Consider the following 27,621-nt stretch of genomic DNA (forward strand, 5'->3'; position numbering starts at 1 on the left):
ACTTCACAAAAAGGGTGCGAAGGCGGATGCCCAGAATTATAGAGGTATTTCTAAATTGTCGGCTATCCCAAAAGCCTTTGAACGTATTATCACTTCTCATTTGCAACATTTATGTTCCTCGCTAATATCACCGTGTCAGCACGGTTTTGTTAAGCGAAGATCGACTACCACCAACCTACTTGAATTGTCATCAATTGTTATAAATGGATTTAACAATAAAATGCAGACTGACGTTGTATATACTGATTTCAGTAAAGCCTTTGACTCTGTTAACCACTCTCTTCTTTTATTCAAATTAGATTTGCTTGGATTTCCATGTAATCTATTAACCTGGATTTCAAGCTATTTGAATGGGAGGACTCAGAGGGTTATATTTAAGAACGCTGTTTCAAAAACGATCCATGTGACATCTGGAGTACCTCAGGGTAGTCATTTGGGCCCTTTGCTGTTTACTTTGTTTATTAACGATCTTCCCTCTATTGTAACACATTCTCGTGTACTAATGTATGCGGATGATGTTAAGCTTTGTTTGACATATAATAATATAGAGTCTGGTTTTGGCTTACAATCAGACATTGATCATTTTCAAGTATGGTGTGAGTATAACCTCTTAAATTTGAACTGCCTAAAATGCAACGTAATGACCTTTTATAGGGTCACCCCTATCTTTATAAGTTATTCGCTTCAGAATTTGCCACTTGACCGTATATATTCAGTAAATGATTTAGGCGTTCTTCTGGACCCGAAGCTTAAATTTGACTGCCACATAATGTCGACAGTCAATAAAGCTATGAGTGTTCTTGGGTTTATAAAGCGTTGGTCAAAAGAATTTGATGACCCTTATATAACCAAATTATTATTTACCTCCCTTGTCCGTCCTATATTGGAATATTGTTCTTCGGTTTGGAGCCCACAATACCAAGTCCACATTGACCGTATAGAGTCGGTACAAAAAAAATTTCTCCTTTTTGCCCTTCGTAGTTTGAACTGGGATCAAAACGTAAGGCTACCTTCCTACCAGAGTAGATTATTATTGCTTAATTTACCGACACTTGCAAATCGTAGAAAAATGCTTGGTACCATTTTTATGCATAATCTTATAAGTGGTGATATTGATTCTGTAGAACTTGTTAGCCGCCTAACTTTTAATGTTCCCGTTAGACTAACACGTAATTATCATCCTCTAAATTTACCTAGATGTACATCAAATTTTGGTCTGCACGAGCCCTTTCGCGTTCTATGTAATAACTATAACGTTCTTTATCATTTAATTTGCACATCAACGTCTATCCCGGTATTAAAAACTAACATTTTAACTCATTTGCTTCACTCCTAACTGCATGTTTTTTTTATTATTTGTCCCGTCTTTATTGGTTTTATGTATTCTTCCTCGCGAACTCGCATTTTTGCCCAAATTTACAAAAGGGCCCCGCGCGTAACAAGCACGTGCTTGGTGTCGTTGGGCCACTTGTTTGTACTTCTCGTAGTGCATCAACGTCCATCATATAAAATTCAACGTTACGTCGAGATTTTATTTATATAAAATCAAATTTTAACAGATTAGGAGAAATAATTACGTCCCTGGAAGCAAAGGGCTTACTCTTATTTTCTTCAATGAATCTTGTCAAGGAAGCAGAAAACATAATAGATAATATATCTGGTGACCTCGGAATGGACTTAAAACATAAATTTGAAGCAATTTTAAAAAGAAATCCCGACTATAATATAATTTTAAAAATTAACGATATATTAAGTCTCAATTCTAAAGATGTTACTGGACTGGAACCCGTCGCTAGGGAAAATATTAGTAAATATAAATTTGCACCAATTACTTCATGCGACGTAGAAAGAAGCTTTTCGGCATACAAAATGGTTTTTGGAGAGAAACGTCAAAGTTTCTTAATTAATAATTTGGAGAAAATGCTTGTTATATATTGCAATACCAATTATCTTGAATAATATATAAATCATCTATAATTATAAATTTTAGTATTATTTCTTTATTGGTTAATCACATTTGCATATTTTGCATATGTTTTGCATATTTTGCATATATTTTGCATATATTTTGCATATTTTGCATATATTTTGCATATTTTATGCATATGCATTTTATGCAAATATGCAAAAAAAATAAAATATGCCATTCATTTTAAACTATATTTTTATTGAAACGAACTTTGGTGTTTTCGGAATTGATCTATCTTTATCCTATAAAAATATGCAAATATGCAATATATAAGCTTCCGCTGGCCGAAGGTAGCTTCCCTTCTTGTTAAAACTGTTAGTAGTCTGCCGACGTCGTCTCCGCAGACGACACCCCGCGGACTTATCGATTCTCGGCCGTGCCTTTGTAACTTATTAACCCAGATGTAACATGCCCCACTATGGCTCACTTACCCGCAGATTTTTTTAATTATTTTTTTTTGCTATATGACATCGACAAACATAAAAACAGGAACCATTTCTTGTGAGGCGTGTTAATAAAAAATGTGCCTACTTCGGCTTATACCAAATTTGCATTTAATTTAATTACAAATATGTGCATTTATGCAAAATTAATCAAAGAAAAATAAGAAATATACATTAAGAAGAAAACTAAAAAAAAACAAGAGAGAACGCTATAGTCGGGTTGGTGTCCCGACTATCTAATACCCGTCACTCAGCTAAAGGGAGTGCGAACGCTGTACTCGGGTTGGTATCCCGACTAATAATCGTAACTCAGCTAAAGGGAGTGCGAGGGAGATAGATATATAAATTTTGATTGCGTATAACTTTTTAATGAATGGTCCGATTTGAAAAATGTCTTCTACATTTCGATAGGAATAAATATACACAACAAAATTGCATTTTTACTTTTCGGAAATCTTTAAAGATGTGGGCGCAGGACCCATTTTAAAATCGTTAGTGGGCGATTGTGGGCGTTAGAGGGGGCGTGGCGCTCGGCTAAAATAAACTTGCGCTGCGTAGGAAGCCAAAGAATATGTGTGGGAAATCTCAACCTTCTAGCTTTTGTAGTTTCTGAGATCTCAGCGTTCATACAGACAGACAGACGGACAGACAGACGGACATGGCTAGATCGACTCGGCTGGTGATCCTGATCAAGAATATATATAGTTTATAGGGTCGGATACGCTTCCTTCTACCTGTTACATACTTTTGCACAAATCTAATATACCCTTTTACTCTACGAGTAACGGGTATAACTACAAACTATTACTGCCAACCAAGCTGTGTGACGGCTTACGCTTTCCACTCCCTCCTCCCCTGAACCTGCAGCAGCCGAATCGCATCTGGCAGCGCCATGCGGCCGGTGACTCCAATTCTCTCCAATTGACCAACGGCTGACAGCGAGGGTATGTACACGCCCCGGGTGAAAAATCGTTTGGTTGTAAAATAACGTTTTGGATATTAACCCATCAGCTCCCAAGAAATATTAACGAAATTCACCTCTGACTATGGATTCGCATTGTTCACTTTTGCTACCACTTTATAGGCTGGCATTGGGCCTCGTCGCACGTCTTTTGGCTTTGGCAAGAGTAAACCAAGTGAACGAGCTGCGCGCAGAAGTTTGCCTACGTGGGCTGACTTTGCTTCCGGCATTTTAAGTGGGAATGTACTAATTATAGCAACCTAAATCATTTCATTTGAATTTCAACTTATATCCCGTTATTAAAAACTAATATTTTAACTCAATTGCTTCATTCTTAGTAGCAGCTTTTATTCCATTAATAAATTTTGGCCAAAAAAAGGGGTCAAATGCTCATAGTGGAGTGCAAGGAGATAGGGCAGATCCGGGTAGGTACTCTACATTAGGGTGGACCGATTTGGAATTCTTAAGGGCAAGATGAACCAATGGTTCACCAAGTTAACAATTTTGCAGCAAAAGTTTGGAATTCGTATGATTGACAATGCAGGTTCCCCTAGTGCTAAAGTGTGTTGATGAATTCTTGTATTGGTTTAATTGGTTAGAAAAAACCGGACAAACAAATTTTTTACGATGGTCAATATTCGTTCCTCTTGCCCCAAAGAATTTGCGGTGCCGTTGTGTTAAAAAATTAATGTATGTGGGCGGTTCTTTTACAAACCGAACGGATTTGGGCAAAAATATTTTTTTTTACATTTTTGATTTGCTTGAAACTTTTTTTACGGAAAATTAGTAAACACGTGTAGCAGGATAGTTTGCCAAAAAACGTGAATATTGAAAAAGTACCCTCTCATTAAAATCTGAATCTCCGGTTGTCGTAATCCGATTAACTTCGTGTCTTTTGCATTAATTCCTCCAAAACCGCTTCTTAAAAAAAAAATACAAAAAAATAAAACGGTTTTAATTTCTTAAAAATAAAAACAAATTAAGATTTTAAAAAATTCTTTAAATTTGTTCCCCAAAAAAAAATTGTTTTTTTTATTTAACATATGCGCTATTTTGTTAGTTACAATCGGTTTTTGTCAAAAAGGTGGAGCCGTTTTTAATTTTTAAAATATCGAATTTTTTTTAACACGGCCCACTGTGGGGCGCCTAGAACAAAAAGCCTGCCAAAATGGTTTTTTTTTAAAAGATTTTCCAAAATGTTGCAATGCAACTTTAAAAACAATTCAATTCTCTATACAAATCCAAAAGAAAGAGTGATCTGTGATGAATGGTTCTCCCACTACAGATTTATAAAGTGGATTTTTCGAAACATAATTTTAGCCAATTAGAAAAAAAGGTATTTTTACACATCTTTGAAATTTTTCTGAAAGCGCCCAAGGGCCTAAGTTGAATATGTAACGATTGAAATTTTAAGAGCAACCAATTCTTAAAATATTAAAAAAACTATAAAAATGTTAAATACATAATTACTATTTTTTTTTAATTTTTTAAAAGGGGTCCAAAAAAATTGGGATTTTTTGGATATTTTTAGACGTAAAGTAGTGTTACACCCTAGATCCCCGTTTAATTCTTTTTTTTAAAAAAAGTTTAGATATTTAACTACATTTTCTGAAAAAATTAGCCTGCCCTTTTGTGCCTCTTCTGAGAAAACCGCAGTTTAAGTTAGCAAGAAATGTTCATAATTTGAAATATCGTCAGCCCTGGTTATCCGCGCGCTTTAACATCATGAAGATATTTTACTTATGTGAAGGTATTGATCAAGATAATGATAAATTAATAAACAAATTTGGGTTTAAAATTTTAAATTAAGTTATTTCACTAAAAATACAGATATGAAATAAATACCGGTTTCTAACAGTTTTTTTTTAAATAAGCTATATTTCCTTGATTGATTCTATGTCATCTATAAGATATCATTGACAAATTAAAAAACAAGAAAGGAAGCTAACTTCGGCCAGCCGAAGCTTATATACCCTTGCAGATAAAGTAATGCTCACTCGGTGCAGGTTCAGGGATTCAAGATTCAGCGTTTCTATTTTAATTTTGTTTATACATAAGTAGTCAAGAATCAAAACGCCTACTTCCTACAAAGTTACAATGAATTTTCTTATATTTGTTTGAATATTCCTATGGAAGCCTTAAGATATAGTGGTCCTATCCGGCTCGCTCCGACATATGTACTACCTGCAATAGAAAGAAGACTTTCGGGAAAGTTTCATCGCGATAGCTTTAAAACTGAGAGACTAGTTCGCATAGAAACGGACAGACGGACAGACGGAAAGACAGACAGACGGACAGACGGACAGACGGACATGGCTAGATAGACTCGGCTATTGGTCCTGATCAAGAATATATATACTTTATGTGGTCGGAAACGTCTCCTTCACTGCGTTGCAAACATCTGACTGAAATTATAATACCCTCTACAAGGGTATAAAAAGGTAAGCATAGAGCTAAAATGATAAAAATATGCCTTAATCCCAATTTATATGAACCAATATTGAAATAGAACCGAGACATTCCCCTTTGTAATAAGCGTTTATATGGCAGCTATAAGATATAGTTGACTGATTTGAATAATTTTTTTTTTCAAAAATCAAGTTAAATTAAAAAAAAATATTAGGAAACTTAGAACCCTATAACTAATTTATTTATATTTTTTTTTTCTTAAAAAAACAATTTTTTTTTTCTTAAAAATTTTCTACAACAAAAAAATTTCACAAAAAAAAATCACCTTATGATGTTTTTTTACATATTTAATTGCCTTTAAGAATGCCCCATCAAAAGATATTTGCTATAGTGCTCCGCTGATTTAAGGCAGACTTTTGGCTTTTTCGCCCCACTGTGCGGCCTCGGCTTTTTTCTATGAAAAAACGTCGCTGCATGTAGGATCCTTATGGGATTCATGTTTTCTCATCGTTTACTAGTCCTTTAACAATTTTTAATGATTAAAAGTTAACTTTTAAGTGTTTTGACAATTTCTGATTGACAAAAAGTAAAAAGTAATTTTTTAACCTATTAAAAACATACAATTATTTTAAAATCGTAAATAGGAACCTGGCGTTTGCTAAAATAAGGGTTTTTATTTTGTATGGGCATAATTGAGTTCCTATCCCTATCATTGTGTCTTTGGTCGGTTTTTTTAACTCTGACTCCTAAACAACTGGAAAAATTAAGGGCAAAGGGATAGCGCTAGGGCGAAAGCTGTTGGTAGGACTTTCGGACTTTTAGCAAAATGAATATTCCTCAACGATTTCTTTGCCCCAGTTATAAACACACGTAGTGCGTCCATCCTGTACTTTTCATTCTGTGATATCGCCAAGGCACCATCGAATGTCATTATTGTCTTGTTGGTAAGCAAGATAAGTTTTTTCTCGACTTCGTCGTAAAATTCGGTGGTAGTCAAGTCGCCCTGTCGTTATGTTGATAACTCTTGTTCGATTAGATAGATCGGCCTTTTGTCAGCATATGTGAAATCAAGACGGCTGATCATTGCTTTGAAATTCAACGGATGATGAAGAAAACACCGTGTTTGCTGAGCCGTTTACTTTGTTTCGCATAATAGCAAGAGCTTGGTAAAAAGTTGAGCTGTCCTCGTATTTTTCAAAAACTTTAAAAGCGACATGAGCCGCTTTTCTCCACGACACATAAGTTTCACTTTTACCTTCAAAGTCTGGCAAAGTCTTTATTATATCAAGCGGTTCTTTACAAACAACACCCTCTATAATCTCAGCATCTGTGTAAGTTTCCACCTCTGGGGTGTTAATTGGTAACTTCTGAATTCGCTCGCTAACCTCTTGCAATTGCCTTTCAAATGATTGTTTTTGAACCGCGGGCGCGCCGGCAACAGCACTCTCTACGATCGTTTTTAACTGAGCTTCACTCAGCGCCATTTCACCAGATGTATTTTTTCTTGACCACCAATTATTTTCTGACAAGTTATTTCCTTTTGCACTATCGGTTAGCCTTGCCTGATTCTTCTAAAATATTTTCACTGTTAGTCATGTGTTTTTGTCATCAATACTCTTGGCACAAATTATATAATGAGGAATATAAGAATTTTCGATTCGTTCAATAAGAGTTATACTCACAATTTATTAATAGTGCTTAAGGAAAGGGTGCATACATATATGGTAAATTGGGTCTTACGAAAAAAGTGAAAAAAAGATGTTATTGTTGAGGTTAGTAGTCGCCGCTGCTGGTGTTGTTGTCTCTGGATACGCCAGTTGCTGGTGTCTCTGGCAGCTCCAGTTGTTGCTGTGTCTGGATACTCCAGTTGCTGTTGGCTCTGGCTGCTCCAGTTGTTGCTGTCTCTGGATACTCCAGTTGTTGTTGTTTCTCGATACTCCAGTTGTAGGTGTCTCTCGGAACTTCAGTTGTTTTTGGCTTTTAATTTATTTATAATTAGTTAATTATCGTATGTTCGAATATTCGTTTGGGCGCCAATTAAGAGGTTTTGTATTTGTTGTCTAGGACTAAAGTTTATTTATTCGACTCGCTGGCTAGCGTGGTCGATGGATTTTACAACTATCAACGTGATTTACGTGAGTTGAGAAGACTTTTATTGCTAGCTTGCGCAGTGATGACCTGCGCTTATGATATCCAAAAATCGACTAATAAGTATACAGCATTGAAGCTCGATCTACGTCCGAGAACTAAGTACAGGAATATTCTTATTTCTAAAGCTCGCCCTATTACTACACAAGAACTGTTTTTTTTTACGTTAACTTGTGATTGTGTTAACTTATACGTCTATATCAACGGTCGGCAGCGTCCTATTAAGTGAGCATACGGAATTGTTCTGCCCATCCTCTTCCTCTCACGTATACCGTAGAACAGCGGTCTGCACACACACTCTGATCATCTGCCCAGTGCAATTTACTCATTCAAATATTGGTCTATATTAAAATATTTTAATGCCAATCCATTTCATCAAAAAAACACTATTTTTCTCTTGCAAATGCGTCTTTACAACACTGAAAAAACGTGTTTGATAAAGATTTTTGAGTAAGTCTGGTCCCACACTTTTTCGATAAACAAGCCGTGCTGCCTGACGCATTTCGATTATTCGGTCTTTCCGTTTTAGAACTTGGCCGTGTGAAGATCGTTTTCTCCTGAACATATTTTATTCAATGTTTCAACCAAGCCCAGAGATTGAACGAAACAAAATCGTGAAAAATATCAGATATCAACAGCCTTTTATAAGGCTTTCTTTTACCAGTAGGTTCCTGTTGATTAAAGGAAGTAAGTTTTACTATTATTCCGTGGAAAAACCCACTTCTTATAAAATTATACGTTTTAAAAGAAAATTCTTAAAAGTCGAGTTTACTCCTTTACGTGGCTTACGGCCCGGGGAAGTTTCTGCCCAGATTTTCGTCAGCATCTTGAAAAATCCTAGAAGTCGAGTTCCTCCTTCTGATGTTTACAGATTTCCTGGTCATCAGTTTTCAACATTCACCTCTGCTGAAAGTGCACCACTTTGTGATACATTCTAGTTTAACCAACATAATTTAAACACAACTCAGTTCAAGTTCATATCAACTAAATTCCTATACTTAATTTTAAATAAATTTCTATATCGCTAAATTAATTAAAATATAAATATTTAATAAGCACTTAACCTAAATTTCTCAAACCCTATTTTAATTAAACAAATTATTATGCCATAGGAACAATAGGTGGGTAAGAATTTCTCAACTGCGTATATGAAATTTTAGATTTTCTTCAAACTCGGGTACCTCGTAGAGTTTGGCTTGGTTATCATCTGTGATTTTTTTAAATTTTTATACCCGTTACTCGTAGAGTAAAAGGGTATATTAGATTCGTGCAAAAGTATGTAACAGGTAGAAGGAAGCGTATCCGACCCTATAAACTATATATATATTCTTGATCAGGATCACCAGCCGAGTCGATCTAGCCATGTCCGTCTGTCCGTCTGTCCGTCTGTCCGTCTGTCTGTCCGTCTGTCTGTCTGTATGAACGCTGAGATCTCAGAAACTACAAAAGCTAGAAGGTTGAGATTTCCCACACATATTCTTTGGCTTCCTACGCAGCGCAAGTTTATTTTAGCCGAGCGCCACGCCCCTTCTAACGCCCACAATCGCCCACTAATGATTTTAAAATGGGTCCTGCGCCCACATCTTTAAAGATTTCCGAAAAGTAAAAATGCAATTTTGTTGTGTATATTTATTCCTATCGAAATGTAGAAGACATTTTTGAAATCGGACCATTCATTAAAAAGTTATACGCAATCAAAATTTATATATCTATCTCCCTCGCACTCCCTTTAGCTGAGTTACGATTATTAGTCGGGATACCAACCCGAGTACAGCGTTCGCACTCCCTTTAGCTGAGTGACGGGTATTAGATAGTCGGGACACCAACCCGACTATAGCGTTCTCTCTTGTTTGGTGTCCATTTTGGGGGCGCTATGAATTTTTGAAATTAAGAACTTAAAAAATGTTATCAAACTTCAATTTAGTATATCTCGAGAACGGCTTAGAAGAACAACGTGCAACTTTACACGTTTTTAAATGTGTACTGGGGGAGTTAGAAAATAATTATTTTACATTTTTTGTTGTTTTATAAGTATGAATTTTAATTATTTGAAATTTTTTATCGCGCTTTTGAATGTCTTCTTCATCCCATAAAAGAAACTTAACCATCCAAAATTGTCCATTTTGGTTCCCTTTCATCATTTCCAAGAAATATAATTTGTTATGCGAATTTAGAAAAACCCTATTTATATTTCCAATGAGTACAATTCTTACGTGTTTAAGCTGAAAGTTTGCACAACTCAATTACTCACTGATATTATGCACATATATTAATATCCTAATTTTACCACCGTCCCTTCATATAGCTGCCATACAAATCGATGAATTTTCTTATTGTTAAGAAGGTAGGCTTTGAAAAAATTTTTTGTTTGGAAAGAATTGGAAATATAAATAGGGTTTTTCTACATTCGCATAAAAAATTATATATCTTGGAAATGCTGAAAGGGAACCAAAATGTTTCTTCGGGTAAATTAAGTTGGTTATGAGATGGACAATTTTGGATAGTTAAGTTTCTTTTATAGGATGAAGAAGACATTCAAAAGCGCGATAAAAAATTTCAAATAATTAAAATTCATACTTATTAAACAACAAAAAATGTAATATAATTATTTTCTAACTCCCCCAGTACACATTTAAAAACGTGTAAACTTGCACGTTGTTCTTCTAAGCCGTTCTCGAGATATACTAAATTGAAGTTTGATAACATTTTTTAAGTTCTTAACTTCAAAAATTCATAGCGCCCCCAAAATGGACACCAAAAAATTAAAAAAAATCACAGATGATAACCAAGCCAAACTCTACGAGGTACTCGAGTTTGAAGAAAATCTAAAATTTCATATGCGCAATTGAGAAATTCTTACCCAGGTTGAAAAATTTAAAAATTTTTTTTTTCAATTATAGAATATTTTGTTGTTTATTGATTTATGTTGCTATTCTAGTCAAGTTTTCATTCGTGAAATCTGCAAGGGTATTAAAACTTTGGCTTGCCGAAGTTATCTTCCGTCCTCGTTTATCTTGAAGAGTAATTAATTCCCTTTAAACTCAGTAAGTAATAGGGTTGTTAAAAAATCGATAGTGGTGGTCACTATCGATACTATCGATAGTATCAACAATTAAAAAAAATAAACAAATTGTTAAAAGGGAGGAACATTATGAAAAACAAATTATGGAAAATGTTTGGTTGACTCATAAAAATTAGGGGGAAAGAAACGGTCTAACTTTTACACCGTTTAAAGTGAAACCAAATTCGATGTTGAGCCTTAATAATTAAAATACGGTCGTATTCTTAAGTTTATACTTTAAAATACTTTTTTCCTTAAAATATACCAAAAGTTGCATGTAAAGTTCAATTATTTTTTTGGATCGATAGTATCGATTGTGGGTTCAAACCATCGATGTTTCCGAAATATTTAAACCACCGATAGTATCGATAATGCTATCGATTTTTTTACCAACCCTAGTAAGTATAAAAGTGCACTTTTGCGCACTTTAAAGATCACCATCAAAACATGAATAATTCCCGTATTTTTGTATGGTGAATGCCAGTTACGGTTATTAAATATTAATTATTTAAAAATGATGTTACATCATTGCTTCACTGAAATAACTTTGTTCTAAAGGTTTATAGTATTTTTGTAAGAAATTAAATTGGGAATAATTATTCAAATAAAAAAAGGCGGGACCACGCCTATTTTTCCTACAAAATTTCTTTTAAATTTTATATAGTAAAATCAAGAAACAAAACTGTTAAATATTGCGTCGTTTTTAAGATATTAATGCCACAAAAAGTAGTCAAATTGCCCATAGTGCATCGAGGGTAATTTTTTCACGGTTTTTGGGGCACAGGCCCCTCTTCTAGACTTAGGTAATAGTAAATTTAAATCCTAAGGATTTGCGGACCAAGGAGGAGTCTTCCTATTTTGTGCTTCTTCTCCTTGGTCCGCGAATTCTTAGGATTTAAATTAAAAAACTATAGGTAGCTATGTAATTTAAAAAAAAAGACGAAGCCAAATTTAATTTTCCAGTTTGCCTTTATGACGTCATGTAAGAATTCGAATGAATTCAAATAAATTCGTCTGAGTTCTTCGTGTTCTCATATACTCAATTCTTTTTCCATCACCTTTTCTGGTTCGACTGAGTTTAACGTCAGCACACTTATTAATTCAAGCCAGTTTCCCTAGACATTCCAACTCATTTAACTCATTTTGACCATTGCCAATTCGAATACGTATTTTTTGTTATTCATGCAGATGTCATGCAAATGTGAATTTCACATACCATTATCTCAGTTTTATATTACTCCACATAAACGTTTCTATTATATTACAAACTCTACTTATATATTTCTTAATCGTTCTTCTTTATTTAAAAATATGTTAAATCCTAAATTTATACGCATAAACATTCTAAGCAATATTTTAAAAATGTTAACATATATTCGATGTACGACATAGGAAAAGTTTTAAATAACAGTAAATGTATAGGTAGATGCTGCATAAGTGCTGTGGATGTGCAGTTGACAGGTGTAAAGTGTGCCATAGTACCTATGCCTGGAAAGTGCACTTTTCCAACTTACATGTATAATCACTACATATATGTGGTTGGCTTACGTTGAGTCTATTGATTCAAAACTATTTGTAGAATTTATAGCTTATAATTAAGTTTTTTACATCTTGCTTTACATGTTAACGACATCGTCTAAATTCTACCTAAGCAAAAGAAAGCAACCTACTCAGCCTGCTGAAATGCCCCTTCTTTGTTGTGCATTTATTCGTGGGCTTGATCCGAGCTAGAGTTCAGCTTAAAATCGCTTGAGAAGGAGTGGCTTGTTCCTGTCAGCAAACGCCGTGTTGATCCACTTAATGTCCGGCTTGGCAAAGCGAACAGCCTGCCCGTCTCCGCAGGAATTCTCACCCGCGAAAATTCCCTTAAGGCGCACGTTTGATCCACTTCCGCAGGCAAGTGCGCTACCCACGTCGAACTGGCAAGCGTCAAACTTGGTAGCACTACACACGCTACTGGTATCGGCACCGCACTCGCTGCGAACCAGCACCGAGGTGTCGGTCACGTGCATCAGAGCGCCTTCTTCGTGGACTGTTGGATAAAAATAGCGTTAGTGATATTGTGTCAAGAACCAGGAGTGTGTTCTTAATTGCAATCTTTTGTTAAAAAAACAATTTGAATTTACTCATTAATTTTAACATTTCAACAGTAAAATTGGTAAGTTAACTCAAAACATTTTTGTATAATCCTAAAATTTTTTCTTAAAGATATAAAATATTTGTTGTTGTTGTTGATTGGTAACAGCTAGAAGGAGCATTTCCGACCCTATAAAATATATATATTCTTGATCAGGGTCACGAGCCGAGTCGATCTAGCCTGTCCGACTGTCTGTCTGTCCGTCTGGATAAGCGCTGTGATCTCGGAAATTACAAAAACTACCCACACATATTCTTGGGCTTCCTACGCAGCGCATGTTTGTTCCAGCCGAGGACCACGCCCCTTCGAACGCCCACAATCGCCTTAGGGTCGTATTCTCGTCCATCCTGCAAAGTAAAATTTAGCCAATGGAAGGATAAATTTATCCAGGCGCGAAGTCGGTTTTCGTTTTTTTGTCCGTCACTAAAAACTCCAAATAAAAGGCGCACTAATTTGAGACTATGTAACACCCCACAACAGACGAATTAACTAACTGTCAAAAATTAGTCGAAAAACAAGGGAGAACGCTATAGTCGGGTTGGTGTCCCGGGAGGGAGAACGCTATAGTCGGGTTGTGGTCCCGACTATATTCGAACCTCAGCTACAGGGAGTGCGAGGGAGATAGATATATAAACAATATTGATTAATAACTTTTTAATTTGATTTGAAAAATGTTTTCTACATTTCGATCGGTATAAATATACACAACAAAATTGCATTTTTACTTCTCGGAAATCTTTAAAGATGTGGGCGCAAGACACATTTTAAAATCGTTAGTGGGCGATTGTGGGCGTTAGAGGGGCGTGGCGCTCGGCTAAAATAAACTTGCGCTGCGGAAGAAGCCCAAGAATGTGTGTGGGAAATCTCAACCTTCTAGCTTTTGTAGTTTCCGAGATCTCAGCGTTCATACAGACGGACAGACGGACATGGCTAGATCGACTCGGCTAGTGAGTTATTGGGCTTTAGATCTGTTCCAAAAAACGGTAAACAAAAATAGTAAAAGTTTTTCTCTGCATTCGCTAAGCTAACAAAAACAAGAAAGGAAGCTAGCTTCGGCCAGCCGAAGCTTATATACCCTTGCAGATCATTCCTATTAATTAACAAATCGCAAAAATGTTCAATTTTCTAATATTTCTCATTAATTTTCCCATCGTTCCTATGGCAGCTATATAATATAGTCGTCCGATTTTGATCAAATTAAAATTGAAATTCGGAAATATTTAAAAAGAGTCTTATCCTAGAGTAGAAGATAATACAATAAAAAGCAAAGAAGCTAGAATTTATTTCCTATTACTTTTCCATTAATTTTCCGATCGTTCCTATGGCAGCTATATGATATAGTAGTCCGATTTTTTAAATAATTATTTCGAAAATCAGAAATATTTAAAAAATAACATCCCTAACAGTAGAAGGTAATATTTCAAAAAACACCGAAGCTAGAATTTTTTAAAGTTTTTTTTTTCCGATCCTTCCTATGGGAGCTATAAGATATAGTTGTCCGATCCGGTCGGTTCCGACATATATACTACCTGCAATAGAAAGAAGACTTTTGCAAAAGTTTCGTCCTGATAGCTCAAAAACTGAGAGACTAGTTTGCGTAGATACAGACAGACGGACATGGCTAGATCGACTCGTCTTGTGATGCTGATCAAGAATATATATACTTTATGGGGTCGGAACCCAAAAAACACCCAAAAAACACCCAAAAAAAAATCATGAGTGTCAATTTAATAACTGTGGGTTAAAATGACACTGCCCCTAAAATCAAATTTTTGGGGTCAATTTGCACCCAAATGAGTGTCAAAAGTACACCGCGTTTTCAGAAAAATCGTATTTGATACTAAATAGTGTCATTTTAGTGACACAAGGGTCACATTGATAACAATAATTGTCATTTATCGATTTCTGAAGTTCGAACTTCTATTTTCGAAGTTGGAACTGTGCCTATCGCAAGGGAGACGCAGCTATAGACCTGTTACTGTTAGTTCGATAGTGAAGAAATTACGACGCGTTTTATGTAAAAGTTCTCTAAATAAGTATTAACTGTTTACATTCTGTTTACATTACATTCTTAATACGATAATTACACTAAGTGAAGTGTGCTAAAAATATGTACATGTGCAATTTGAATAAATCTTTTATAAATAACGTGCAATAGGAACATTATAATTACATATGTACATACAAAATTACATTGGTAAAACAAGACAGATTAAAAGGACATTAATAGGAATATATTTATTATTCTTATACAATTCCTATTCTTGGATTAGTTAAATTACCACAAATATGACTTGCACGTATGTATATATAGAACGCAGTGGTCCAAGGAAACACAAGGTTGCATTCGTGTGTTACATACATACGTATCTGCGCAAAAGTGTGCGATGCGTCGCTTTCGATTTTTGTGTGTTATTTGATTATTTTTATTTAAGAATTTGTTCGAATAAAATTGTTTTAGAATAAGTAAATATATTTATTAATAAATACTGAAATAAAAAATTTGATCGATTAATATTAAAAAAAATTCTAAAAATAAATCCATTGGTTATGATTTTTTGGGTGCGGAATGAAAATTTATTAGCGGTTCATTTTGATACCAAAAGTAAATTAAATTACTGCGAAAAAGTGTCAATTTAGCCTATTAATACTAAGAAAATGTTCCCGGGTAGTGGCTTTTTGACACCAAAAAGTGTCAACTTGGCCTAATATTTATACTGAGATAATGATACTGTGGCATTTTAACACCAAAAAGGGTCAAATTAATATTTTCGAAAATATTAAAGTTACACCAGAATTTAATGACGTTCGGATCAAAGATTTTTTTCCACTCAAAAGTGTCACATTGACACCTAAATAGGTACATATTGATGACTACTTTTTTTGGGTGTAGGCTAGCAGAACGGCGCAGTTACGGTGGGAATAAGTTGAGGTTAGTGCGGGGTTAAGTTGCGATTAAGGAGGTATTAGGTAGATTAGGGTAAAAGTAATGTAAAGAAAGGGTGAAGGTAAGAAAGGTAAGGTTCGTTTGGGTCAAGGTGACAAACAAGTTTAAATAAGAAAAAGTGAAGTTAAAGTAAGTAAGTATAGTAAGGAAACAGGTGGGACTAAAGTTAGGTTAGCTAAGAAAAGGAAAAACTGGTGTTAAGGTGGGTATAGACGAGGAAATAGTGAAAACAGCATTAAGGTGCTAATAAAGTGTGCAAAGGGTGGGAATAAAATAGGTGGGGTTAAGGTGAGGTAATATTAGGGTTAATGCGGTGTTAAGGTAAGGTATGTTATGGCTAGAAGAATATGGATAGAATATTAGTGCGCTTTAGGTGTGTTTACTGTTTAGCTAAAGCTAGGCGGGATTTTACTCGGTTATTAATTTAAATTTGGAAATATGAAAAAATCAAAAATAAATTCTTTGCTTATCGTAGCGGACAACGTTGCTTCGAATATTGCTAGTAACTTATAAGAAAACTGCCGCTTGCGTAGAATTTAAGAGCTTAACCCATGGCTGTATTGTCGTTTCCCTATAATAATGATTTTGGATTATATGGAATTAGTTACTTCTTTACTTTAGAAAGAATGTAAAACAATTTTTTGCAAGCAAATAGTGCCGTGCTTTTACACAAGCGAAACCCTTTAACAAATTTCTTATCAGTGTAATGTTCGAAGTAATTTCTTTGGTTTTGATATCTGCGCCGATAGGTTCGCACTTCAGACTATTTGACCATATCCCACAGAGTTTGAAGATAAATCGCTCGTAAATTAATTTTAAAATCAATTGGATGACTTTAACAATTTTGATTTATATTTAACTGTAAATTGAATCAGCTGTTTTCGAATGAAGAGTAGAACCAGATTGACAACGCTCGAATGTCTGGCAACACTTGCGCACAAATTTGAAACGGTCGAAGCACCGGGACAAAATTTGTCGCTACCTGCGATAACATAAGGACGAGTAAACCATTTTTGGCAGGCATATCAAAGTACGGACGAGAAAAAGACATTTAATCTTTTTTTAAAAGTATCTGGCACCCACATAAATGTAGAAGAAATTTTTCAAATCGGACCATTCGTTAAAAAGTTATGCGCGATTAAAGTTGTATATATTTTCATCTTACTCGCACTTCCTTTAGCTGAGTAACGGGTATTTGTTATGTATTCTTTTGTTATACCCTTGCAGAGGGTATTATAATTTCAGTCAGATGTTTGCAACGCAGTGAAGGAGACGTTTCCGACCACATAAAGTATATATAATCTTGATCAGCATCAATAGCCGAGTCCATCTGGCCATGTCCGTCTGTCCGTTTTTATGCGAACTAGTCCCTCAGTTTTAAAGCTATCGCGATGAAACTTTCCCAAAAGTCTTCTTTCTATTGCAGGTAGTACATATGTCGGAACGAGCATTTTAAGTAGGCATACCTGCAAGGGTATATAAACTTCGGCTGGCCGAAGTTAACTTCCTTTCTTGTCTTTATTATATATTTCGCATATTTGATGACTAGAATTTAACAAGAATTATGTTGATACAATAACTGCAACCGGCAATATACATATTTCAAAAGTTATTTGTAGTATAGACTACTTTACTATTTGGTGTTTTATGTATAAAACAGGTACAGGAGACTTTTTTCACCGCGGTACTCAGATGAGTTAAGAAAATGGAAAGGAAATCTCAAAAAATACCAGATTTAGCGGATGAATTCTTTAGCCCAAAAGAATAAAAAATTTGATCTTTGGCTATGTATGTGCAGAAGCGGTGTGCCAATAACAAGTTATAAATGGAAGGAAAACTTCAAAAACCATAGAAAAATTGCCTGTAGGAGGGCGGCAATACATATCGCCATGCCAACAGCAAATTCAAAGCTTGCGACCCAGATTGGCTCAACATTTTATAATATTCTAAAATTGGCGCCAAATAAAAATTGTTATTCCTAGCGCCGCGGCTAAAGGCGTCCATCGGAACGCCTTAGCTCATCTAAGTACCGCGTATGTTATATGACTTCTATAACTGAGATTTATGTTTCACTGAAAATGGAATCAGATCCATTCGAGTAAAGAATGGAACCAGACTGACAAAGCGAGAGAGTGTGGCAACGCTTGTAACTGCCTGCGCTAAAATAAGGACGAATAAACCATTCTTCATTTATCGCTCCAATAATTATGTTCGTTATAATTATAGGAATTTAATCATTTCTTGGGAGCACTTACTTGATAACGCTTGCTTTCCCCAGCCGGAGGTAATGCACTGCTCAGAAGCCTTTGGGTCCTCATCACTAATGCAAATGGGCTGAATGTGGGTGGCGAACTCCAAGCGCCTCTCGAGTCGAATGATGGCAATATCGTGAGTGTTGGTCGACGGATCGTATGCAGGGTGCACATCGATGCTTTTAACGCCAGTCAACTGGAATGGCAGTGGCTCGTTTGTGCTGCCCAGCTCCCACTCACCGGCCTTAACGCGAATGTCCGTCACCGGCAGCCTATGAAATTTTGATTTATTGAGCGTTAAAGTTAAGCAATGACTGATCACTTACCCATTTACGCAGCTGGCGGACGTTAAAATAAACTCGTCTCCAATAATGGCTCCCCCGCAAATAAGAGTCTTGCTCGACTCGCGCAGTATCATGGCCTGCCAGGAGATCTCAGCAAAGTTCGCGTCCAGATCCTTGACTCCCGTCGGCTTCGTCCTAGAAAAGAAAATTCTCTTTTTGATAGTTGCTCAGGGAATATAACTTGCTTTTCTACCTCTTGTTCCTTGTCGCACAAACTCCTGCCAAGTTTACGGGCCAAGGGTCAACATAGTTCGGGTCACGGCAGCACTTGCCGGGGGCGCCGTTTTCGTCCTGAAGGCAGTCGGTAAGAGGTACTCTGAATGCTGCCTCCAAGGGTGTCAACTCCACAGCTGACTCAGAGAGCACTCCGATGGCATTGCAGAAGTTCTCTGAGGTGCAAACGAGGGCGGAGGCGCACTTGGCAAAGTGTTTCGGCACATTTGGCTGGGATGAGGGAAAGATCTGGGGAGATAGCTGATCCTCGCCACGGTATATCGGCTTCTCGTTCGAGGGCTGCGGAACCCGGTCAGGCTCGAACTTCGGGATCTCGTTGGCGGAAATTGGTGGTAGGTACTCGTTGTTGGGACTGCGACTCGGTTGTGGTCGTGGCTGCGGCTTTTGGGTGGTGGGAGGCGGTAGGTATACTGGTCGCCGGGTCGTGTGTTCAGAACGGCGGGTTGTGGAAGGTGGCAGATACTCATTAGTAGGCCGAGGAGCTGGTACCATAGTCGTGGGCTGCGTTCGGTACGCAGGTGGTGTAGTGCGTACTGCGGGAATTGTAGGGTTCGTCGGCAGCGGGAAGGTCTTGTTTGGCAGGTTAAAGATATATCCATTTTCGGTCAAGGTGGTCGAAGGCATACGGCAGCAGACATCTGGCGCAGAGCAGCGAGTGGACTGTAAAGAGAAGCGAGTGCAGGTTAGCCAAACGGCTTTCTATAAGAGACAAAGTCCCACAAGTTATCGACAAGTGATTACTCTTGATACACCAGCTACAGCTACATGACTGGTCATCAGTTGGGAGGTCATATGCTGTAAGGGATGGGTCCACTCGCTGGCAATGCGCTACCAGGTCATTAAAACGCCCAGTGCGGGGTGCCAATGGTTTTTGCGTACATGGTTAATGTTAACCAAAAAATGTTGCAGTTTCGTGGTGCATTATACACTCCTTATGCGGACTGTGAAAACCGTCTCTCTGCTAATCCTCTCCGTTATATACTTCGGAACAGACCCGTTCAATCTAAACCTATACATACATCTTAATCTATATCACTATGGACGGCAGTCCATGTAGTGACGAAGCGCACCAGGAGAGTGTGCGAAGGCGACTACTATTATATAGCCGCAAAATTGAAAATCGGCAGTGATAGTCCGATCGTAATGAGTAATACACCAATCGAAAGGTATTGCAAAAACTTAAAGGATTGCATACCAAGACTTTAAGAAAATCAATTGGCTTGGGAGAGAGAGCGGTGAAAGTGAAAAATTGAAAATTTCGAAATTTGGAGCTGTTGGGGCCGGTGGGGATAAATGCCCCTTCGCAATGTTTTAGTTGTATTCCTCTTGAAAATACCCGTCGAATGAGGGATCATTTGTCAAAATCCGACTCTCCGTTCAAAAGTTATAGCCAAAATAAGATTTTCTTCTTCTTCCCAAAATGAAAATTAATTTCTGTTTGTCAGTTTGTCCACTTGTCCACTTGTCCACTTGTCCACTTGTCCAAAACATGTTTTTTAAGTTTTGAAAATTTTATATGACGTTCATCACATCGATATAAAAAACTTTTGTTCTACCACTTTTGGAAAAACTCGCTAGTTTAGCGGGAAAACAGCTATAAATAGCTAAAAATCGGAAAGCCGTAACTTCTATACTACTAAAGCTACAGACTTGTGCTGCATCTCGTTTGAAAGGTATTTTTAAATGCTATAAACGCCTTCTATATGCAATTTGTGTAAATGTAATAATTAAAAAAATATGAACAAAAGACAATTTTTTAAAACTTTTTTTTTAGCTTTTTTTTATTTTTCTCAAAAACGGCTCTAACGATTTTCTTTAAAACCTTAAACTGTATAGCCCTTGAGATTCCTTAAATTTTGGTATACAACACATTACTGTAAAAAGTCACGTTTAAAAGTTATTTTTATACGAAAATAGCCACTTTTGCCAGCTCGAACAATTAACGCTCCCTGAGTATTGAATTTTGTGGGAGGGTATCCGAACTGTATTTTAGGGTCATGGAATCAGTAAATTTGCACTTAAGAGTTCCATATAGGAATCTTTTGTTCTACGACTTGTGGAAAAAGCCGCTACTTTAGCGGGAAAATAGCTAAAAATGGCTAAATTTCGTTAGTTTTTAAGTTCTACACTACTAAAGGTACAGACATGTGCTATACCTCGTTTAAAAGGTATTTTGAAATACTTCAACGCCTTTTTAACTTAATTCGTTAAAATACAATAGTTTAAGAATTATGATTTATGACCAATTTAAATTTAAATGTTTATATTAGCACCTATGAGAGCAAAAGTAAACAAACAAAAACTTCTGATATCAAATAAAAACACCTCTTAACGAGGTAAAAAACTAGTGACGATCGCACCTTCAACGTACAAAAGTTCTGATATCAACTTTTGTGACGAAAAATAATTTTAGATGCGACTAAATAAGTACGCTACCTAAAATTTATTCATTCGGCACGCTAAAACAGAAAAACATTCGTGTAGATATTAAATATTTGCTAAAGCGGGCCGAACGAGTAAATTTTAGGTAGCGTACTTATTTAGTCGCATCTAAAATTATTTTTCGTCACAAAAGTTGATATCAGAACTTTTGTACGTTGAAGGTGCGATCGTCACTAGTTTTTTACCTCGTTAAGAGGTGTTTTTATTTGATAATTGTGGACCAATAATACGGTCAGTAGCAAATTTCTCCCAGAACGGATTGACATAAAAATCTACCGCGTGTGAGGTACAAATTAGAACCCAAAGTGCCCCAAAATTCGATTTTTTTTTCCTTTTTTTATTATACCCGTTACTCGTAGAGTAAAAGGGTATACTAGATTCGTGCAAAAGTATGTAACAGCCAGAAGGAAGCGTTTCCGACCCCATAAAGTATATATATTCTTGATCAGGGTCACTAGCCGAGTCGATCTAGCCATGTCCGTCTGTCCGTCTGTCCGTCTGTCTGTCTGTCCGTCTGTCCGTCTGTATGAACGCTGAGATCTCAGAAACTACAAAAGCTAGAAGGTTGAGATTTCCCACACAAATTCTTTGGCTTCCTACGCAGCGCAAGTTTATTTTAGCCGAGCGCCACGCCCCCTCTAACGCCCACAATCGCCCACTAACGATTTTAAAATGGTCCTGCGCCCACATCTTTAACGATTTCCGAGAAGTATAAATGCAATTTTGTTCTGTATATTTATACCTATCGAAATGTTGAAGACATTTTTCAAATCGGACCATTCATTAAAAAGTTATACGCAATCAAAAATTATATATCTATCTCCCTCGCACTCCCTTTAGCTGAGTTACGATTATTAGTCGGGACACCAACCCGACACAGCGTTCGCACTCCATTTAGCTGAGTGACGGGTATTAGATAGTCGGGACAACAACACGACTATAGCGTTCTCTCTTGTTTTTTTGTTATAAATGTTATTAAAATGGTTTAAAAATGTGATGTTCATAATCTTATGGCATACCCGCAAATACCTGCATTTAAATTTTTTGCAATGCAGCCTCCTTAACCAAGTCCCCAATATTTCCACATTTTGCTGTGTCTATTGTGACGTTACGGCCTCCATATATGTATGTATTGCCGTCGCACTCTGCATTAAGTTGTAACCGTAAGTGTGACCGCGCAAATGAAAAAATACCACAGTCACACCACATTTAAAATGCGCGGCTAAAAAATCTAATTTCCTTTGGCCCTTTTAATACCCTTGCAGAGGGTATTATAATTTCAGTCAGATGTTTGCAACGCAGTGAAGGAGACGTTTCCGACCCCGTAAAGTATTTATATTCTTGATCAGCACCAATAGCCGAGTCTATCTAGCCATGTCCGTCTGTCCATTTCTATGCGAACTAGTCCCTCAGTTTTAAAGCTATCGCGATGAAACTTTCCCGAAAGTCTTCTTTCTATTGCAGGTAGTACATATGTCGGAGGGAGACGGATCGGACCACTATATCTTAAGGCTCCCATAGGAATATTCAAACCAATATAAGAAAATTCATTGTAACTTTGTAGGAAGTAGGCGTTTTGATTTCTGACAACTTAAAAACAAAATTTAAATAGGCACGCTGAATCTGGAATCCCTGGAACTGCACCGTGTGAGCATTAAACTATAGGTATTTACTTTATCTGCAAGGGTATATAAGCTTCGGCTGGCCGAAGCTAGCTTACTTTCTTGTTTTTAGGTAAACGTTAAATCTATATCAATATATGTCTTGATTAAAAAACGGTCAGTAGCAAATTCCACCCAGAACGGATTGACCTAAAAATCTAGAAAAATCACAGTAATTACTAAAATAATTAGGAGCCGCGTAAGGGGTACTTTTTAGAACAAAAAACGACCCCAAAGTGCCCCAAAATTCGATTTGTTTTTTTTTAATTCTTTCTTTTGCCATTTCTCTGTTATAAATGTTGTTAAAATGGTTTAAAAATGTGATGTTCATAATCTTATGGCATACCCACAAATAACTGCATTTAAATTTCTTGGAGATTCAGCATCCTTAACCAAGTCCCCAATATTTTAAAATTTGGCTAACCTGATGTGACGTCACGCGTCCCCATATGTTTGTATGTATGTTCTGCTGGCGCATGTATGTATGTACATATGTATGTCCTGCTGTCGCAATTTAAGTGTGACCGCGCAAGGGGAAAATGAAAATACCACAGCCAAAAAAAAAACGATTATATCGCAAATCTTTTCTTTTGCGCCTTTTTCTTAAGTAAACGTTAAATTTTAAATTTTTATATCAAAAAAATGCGTATTTTACACACACAGCCATTAGATACATATGTATATGCGTGTGTATGTTTGTGTGTGTGCATTGCAGCTGACTAAGGAATTGAGATTCGCTCAAATTCAAATTCAAGATAATACTGATATTCTTTTGCTAAAAGAATATTTCATTTACATTTCCACAACATACTTACACAAGACATTTTGTAACCGATTTTTGTGAACAAAAATTCAAATCGCATTGATAATATTAAAGGAACATTAAATATTCAAACCAATTGATTCTCTTGCTCTTTATTACACGTGCTCATATTGTTTAAACAAATTCAAATGTTCAAACAATTTGATTCACGGCTTCCCCGCCCACCTGCCTTCCCTATTATTAATATAATTCTAATCAAGGTGAAAAATTAATGTGAAAACAAAAATACTGTAACAAAATATCAATGATAAAATGCAGTAATTTGGAATTGCCTTTCTTGATGTCTTTTCTTAAATTAGTCAAATACATAAAGCAAGACATTGCTCCGCATATTTGTTTCCCTTATAATAGTTGTCTACTGTGGATACCTTCCAAAAACCCCCTGGTAGCAAATTCGCCAAGAGTATTTGGTTTGTAATAGTTTAAAAATTGCATCTTTAAAAAACAAAAAATAGAAATAGAAATTGTAGAACGAGGTAGCAAGGCCAATATCAACAGGATTTGTTTTAAGGGACCGATGAAATAACCCTGCTAATAATAAAAATGGTACATTTCCACAACAGACAGACAGACAGACAGACAGACAGACAGACAGACAGACAGACAGACAGACAGACAGACAGACAGACAGACAGACAGACAGACAGACAGACAGACAGACAGACAGACAGACAGACAGACAGACAGACAGACAGACAGACAGACAGACAGACAGACAGACAGACAGACAGACAGACAGACAGACAGACAGACAGACAGACAGACAGACAGACAGACAGACAGACAGACAGACAGACAGACAGACAGACAGACAGACAGACAGACAGACAGACAGACAGACAGACAGACAGACAGACAGACAGACAGACAGACAGACAGACAGACAGACAGACAGACAGACAGACAGACAGACAGACAGACAGACAGACAGACAGACAGACAGACAGACAGACAGACAGACAGACAGACAGACAGACAGACAGACAGACAGACAGACAGACAGACAGACAGACAGACAGACAGACAGACAGACAGACAGACAGACAGACAGACAGACAGACAGACAGACAGACAGACAGACAGACAGACAGACAGACAGACAGACAGACAGACAGACAGACAGACAGACAGACAGACAGACAGACAGACAGACAGACAGACAGACAGACAGACAGACAGACAGACAGACAGACAGACAGACAGACAGACAGACAGACAGACAGACAGACAGACAGACAGACAGACAGACAGACAGACAGACAGACAGACAGACAGACAGACAGACAGACAGACAGACAGACAGACAGACAGACAGACAGACAGACAGACAGACAGACAGACAGACAGACAGACAGACAGACAGACAGACAGACAGACAGACAGACAGACAGACAGACAGACAGACAGACAGACAGACAGACAGACAGACAGACAGACAGACAGACAGACAGACAGACAGACAGACAGACAGACAGACAGACAGACAGACAGACAGACAGACAGACAGACAGACAGACAGACAGACAGACAGACAGACAGACAGACAGACAGACAGACAGACAGACAGACAGACAGACAGACAGACAGACAGACAGACAGACAGACAGACAGACAGACAGACAGACAGACAGACAGACAGACAGACAGACAGACAGACAGACAGACAGACAGACAGACAGACAGACAGACAGACAGACAGACAGACAGACAGACAGACAGACAGACAGACAGACAGACAGACAGACAGACAGACAGACAGACAGACAGACAGACAGACAGACAGACAGACAGACAGACAGACAGACAGACAGACAGACAGACAGACAGACAGACAGACAGACAGACAGACAGACAGACAGACAGACAGACAGACAGACAGACAGACAGACAGACAGACAGACAGACAGACAGACAGACAGACAGACAGACAGACAGACAGACAGACAGACAGACAGACAGACAGACAGACAGACAGACAGACAGACAGACAGACAGACAGACAGACAGACAGACAGACAGACAGACAGACAGACAGACAGACAGACAGACAGACAGACAGACAGACAGACAGACAGACAGACAGACAGACAGACAGACAGACAGACAGACAGACAGACAGACAGACAGACAGACAGACAGACAGACAGACAGACAGACAGACAGACAGACAGACAGACAGACAGACAGACAGACAGACAGACAGACAGACAGACAGACAGACAGACAGACAGACAGACAGACAGACAGACAGACAGACAGACAGACAGACAGACAGACAGACAGACAGACAGACAGACAGACAGACAGACAGACAGACAGACAGACAGACAGACAGACAGACAGACAGACAGACAGACAGACAGACAGACAGACAGACAGACAGACAGACAGACAGACAGACAGACAGACAGACAGACAGACAGACAGACAGACAGACAGACAGACAGACAGACAGACAGACAGACAGACAGACAGACAGACAGACACGGCTACATCGATTCGGCTAGTGACCCTGATCAAGAATATATATACTTTATGGTGTGTTAGAGGGTGTATTTCTGTGTGTGATCAGTTATGTAATCTATACGGGAATAATTAGTAATGCGATTGGAAGTTAAGCAACCACTAGACAATTCATAAGCTAAAAGTGTAGAGAATCTTCCTCTGTGGTTCTGCCTGCCTATGAGCTTACCAACCACATAGTTGTTCCGGGACCGTGGAAACGGATATGTCGAGCTCGCTTCAGCACATATAATGACACGTCTGAGCTCCGTCGGAACTGAATCTGATTCAGAGACATTTAAACCAGATTTCAGTACTTTCCAAAACCGAGAGAGCAGGTCTTCTGTGATTCAAACGCGAAACGATTACTTCATAAATATATCCGTGCTATTAATACCCATTTAGCATGCTTAACTCGCGCTTAGGCCAAAGATCTTCAATAGTCAAGGTCGTGCTTCAAAACAGTCTTAGACATATACAAATGGGTTTCCAAACTTAGATTTCTTCACTTGAGAAGACATTAAAGTGGGCATAAATAAGAGGACGTAGACATTTTAATATGTAATATTCAGAGGTTGATTGATTTATGAAATGCCAGTTTTGAGAGCTCCGAAGTCTGAACTAATTATTTCAACTTCTTTTTCATGACACGAAGTTTCTCTTTGCCAGTTTCATCCGATGGGGAACTTATCGTTAAATTCTTGAGATACACATGCGTCAAGGCGATACCGCCTCAAGTTACTTATGTGGCGTTTGACCTCTGGTCACAGTTATTAATTTGCAATTGTTCGGTTGCTAAATGCCAGCTGACCATTTCGATGTGAGAAAACCAAATTAAGTAACTTCTGCCAAGTTTTGCCAAGACTAAAGCGCTAAAGTTCAATGCGAAGCCACTGGCCATTGCTAATAGCATTTGGCTGGTCGAATTTTAGCACAACATCTATGCAAGTGATAAACATTGGTGGACCTTTTGGCCAAGCTGACTGAAATCTAACCCATGCTGCATGAAATGGAACTTTTGGCTGGCTCATTTCACTGTTGCCAAGTGTCACGGAGAGACCGTTCAACTTTCTGACCAATGATAGCACTGGACAACAAAATTGACTTTATTAAAAGGTGCAGGGGTAAATTACACTAGTTTACAGCAAAAAAAGAAAAACATTGAGACCAATTTTTTTTGATTAGTTTTGAGTTGCTATTCACGCTGAACAAATAAAAAAAAATTTCCAAAGAACCGTTCTGAAGATAATGGCAAAAATCCAGATTTTCGGGTCTTCTTTTATATGAC

At 37.3% G+C, this 27,621-nt stretch overlaps 1 protein-coding gene across 4 annotated transcripts in view; it reads right to left on the bottom strand.

Annotated features, from left to right (window-relative positions):
* Window positions 1-12,269: 12,269 nt before the first annotated feature.
* The window catches only part of scaf (scarface), a 42,858-nt gene continuing 27,506 nt past the window's right edge, over window positions 12,270-27,621 (bottom strand). Inside the window, exons 1-5 of one of the 4 annotated variants that reach the window (XM_070213231.1) lie at window positions 19,647-19,865; window positions 18,865-19,565; window positions 18,654-18,806; window positions 18,331-18,599; window positions 12,270-13,023 (exon numbers count right to left, since the gene is read on the bottom strand). In XM_070213231.1, coding sequence (XP_070069332.1) covers window positions 12,731-13,023; window positions 18,331-18,599; window positions 18,654-18,806; window positions 18,865-19,565; window positions 19,647-19,697 — 1,467 coding nt within the window. In that variant the 5' untranslated portion in view covers window positions 19,698-19,865 and the 3' untranslated portion in view covers window positions 12,270-12,730. The other 3 variants (XM_070213232.1, XM_017147815.3, XM_017147823.3) reach the window with 3 other exon arrangements.

The sequence above is a fragment of the Drosophila takahashii genome, chromosome 2R (genome assembly GCF_030179915.1).
Source record: "Drosophila takahashii strain IR98-3 E-12201 chromosome 2R, DtakHiC1v2, whole genome shotgun sequence".
Lineage (NCBI taxonomy): Eukaryota > Metazoa > Arthropoda > Insecta > Diptera > Drosophilidae > Drosophila > Drosophila takahashii.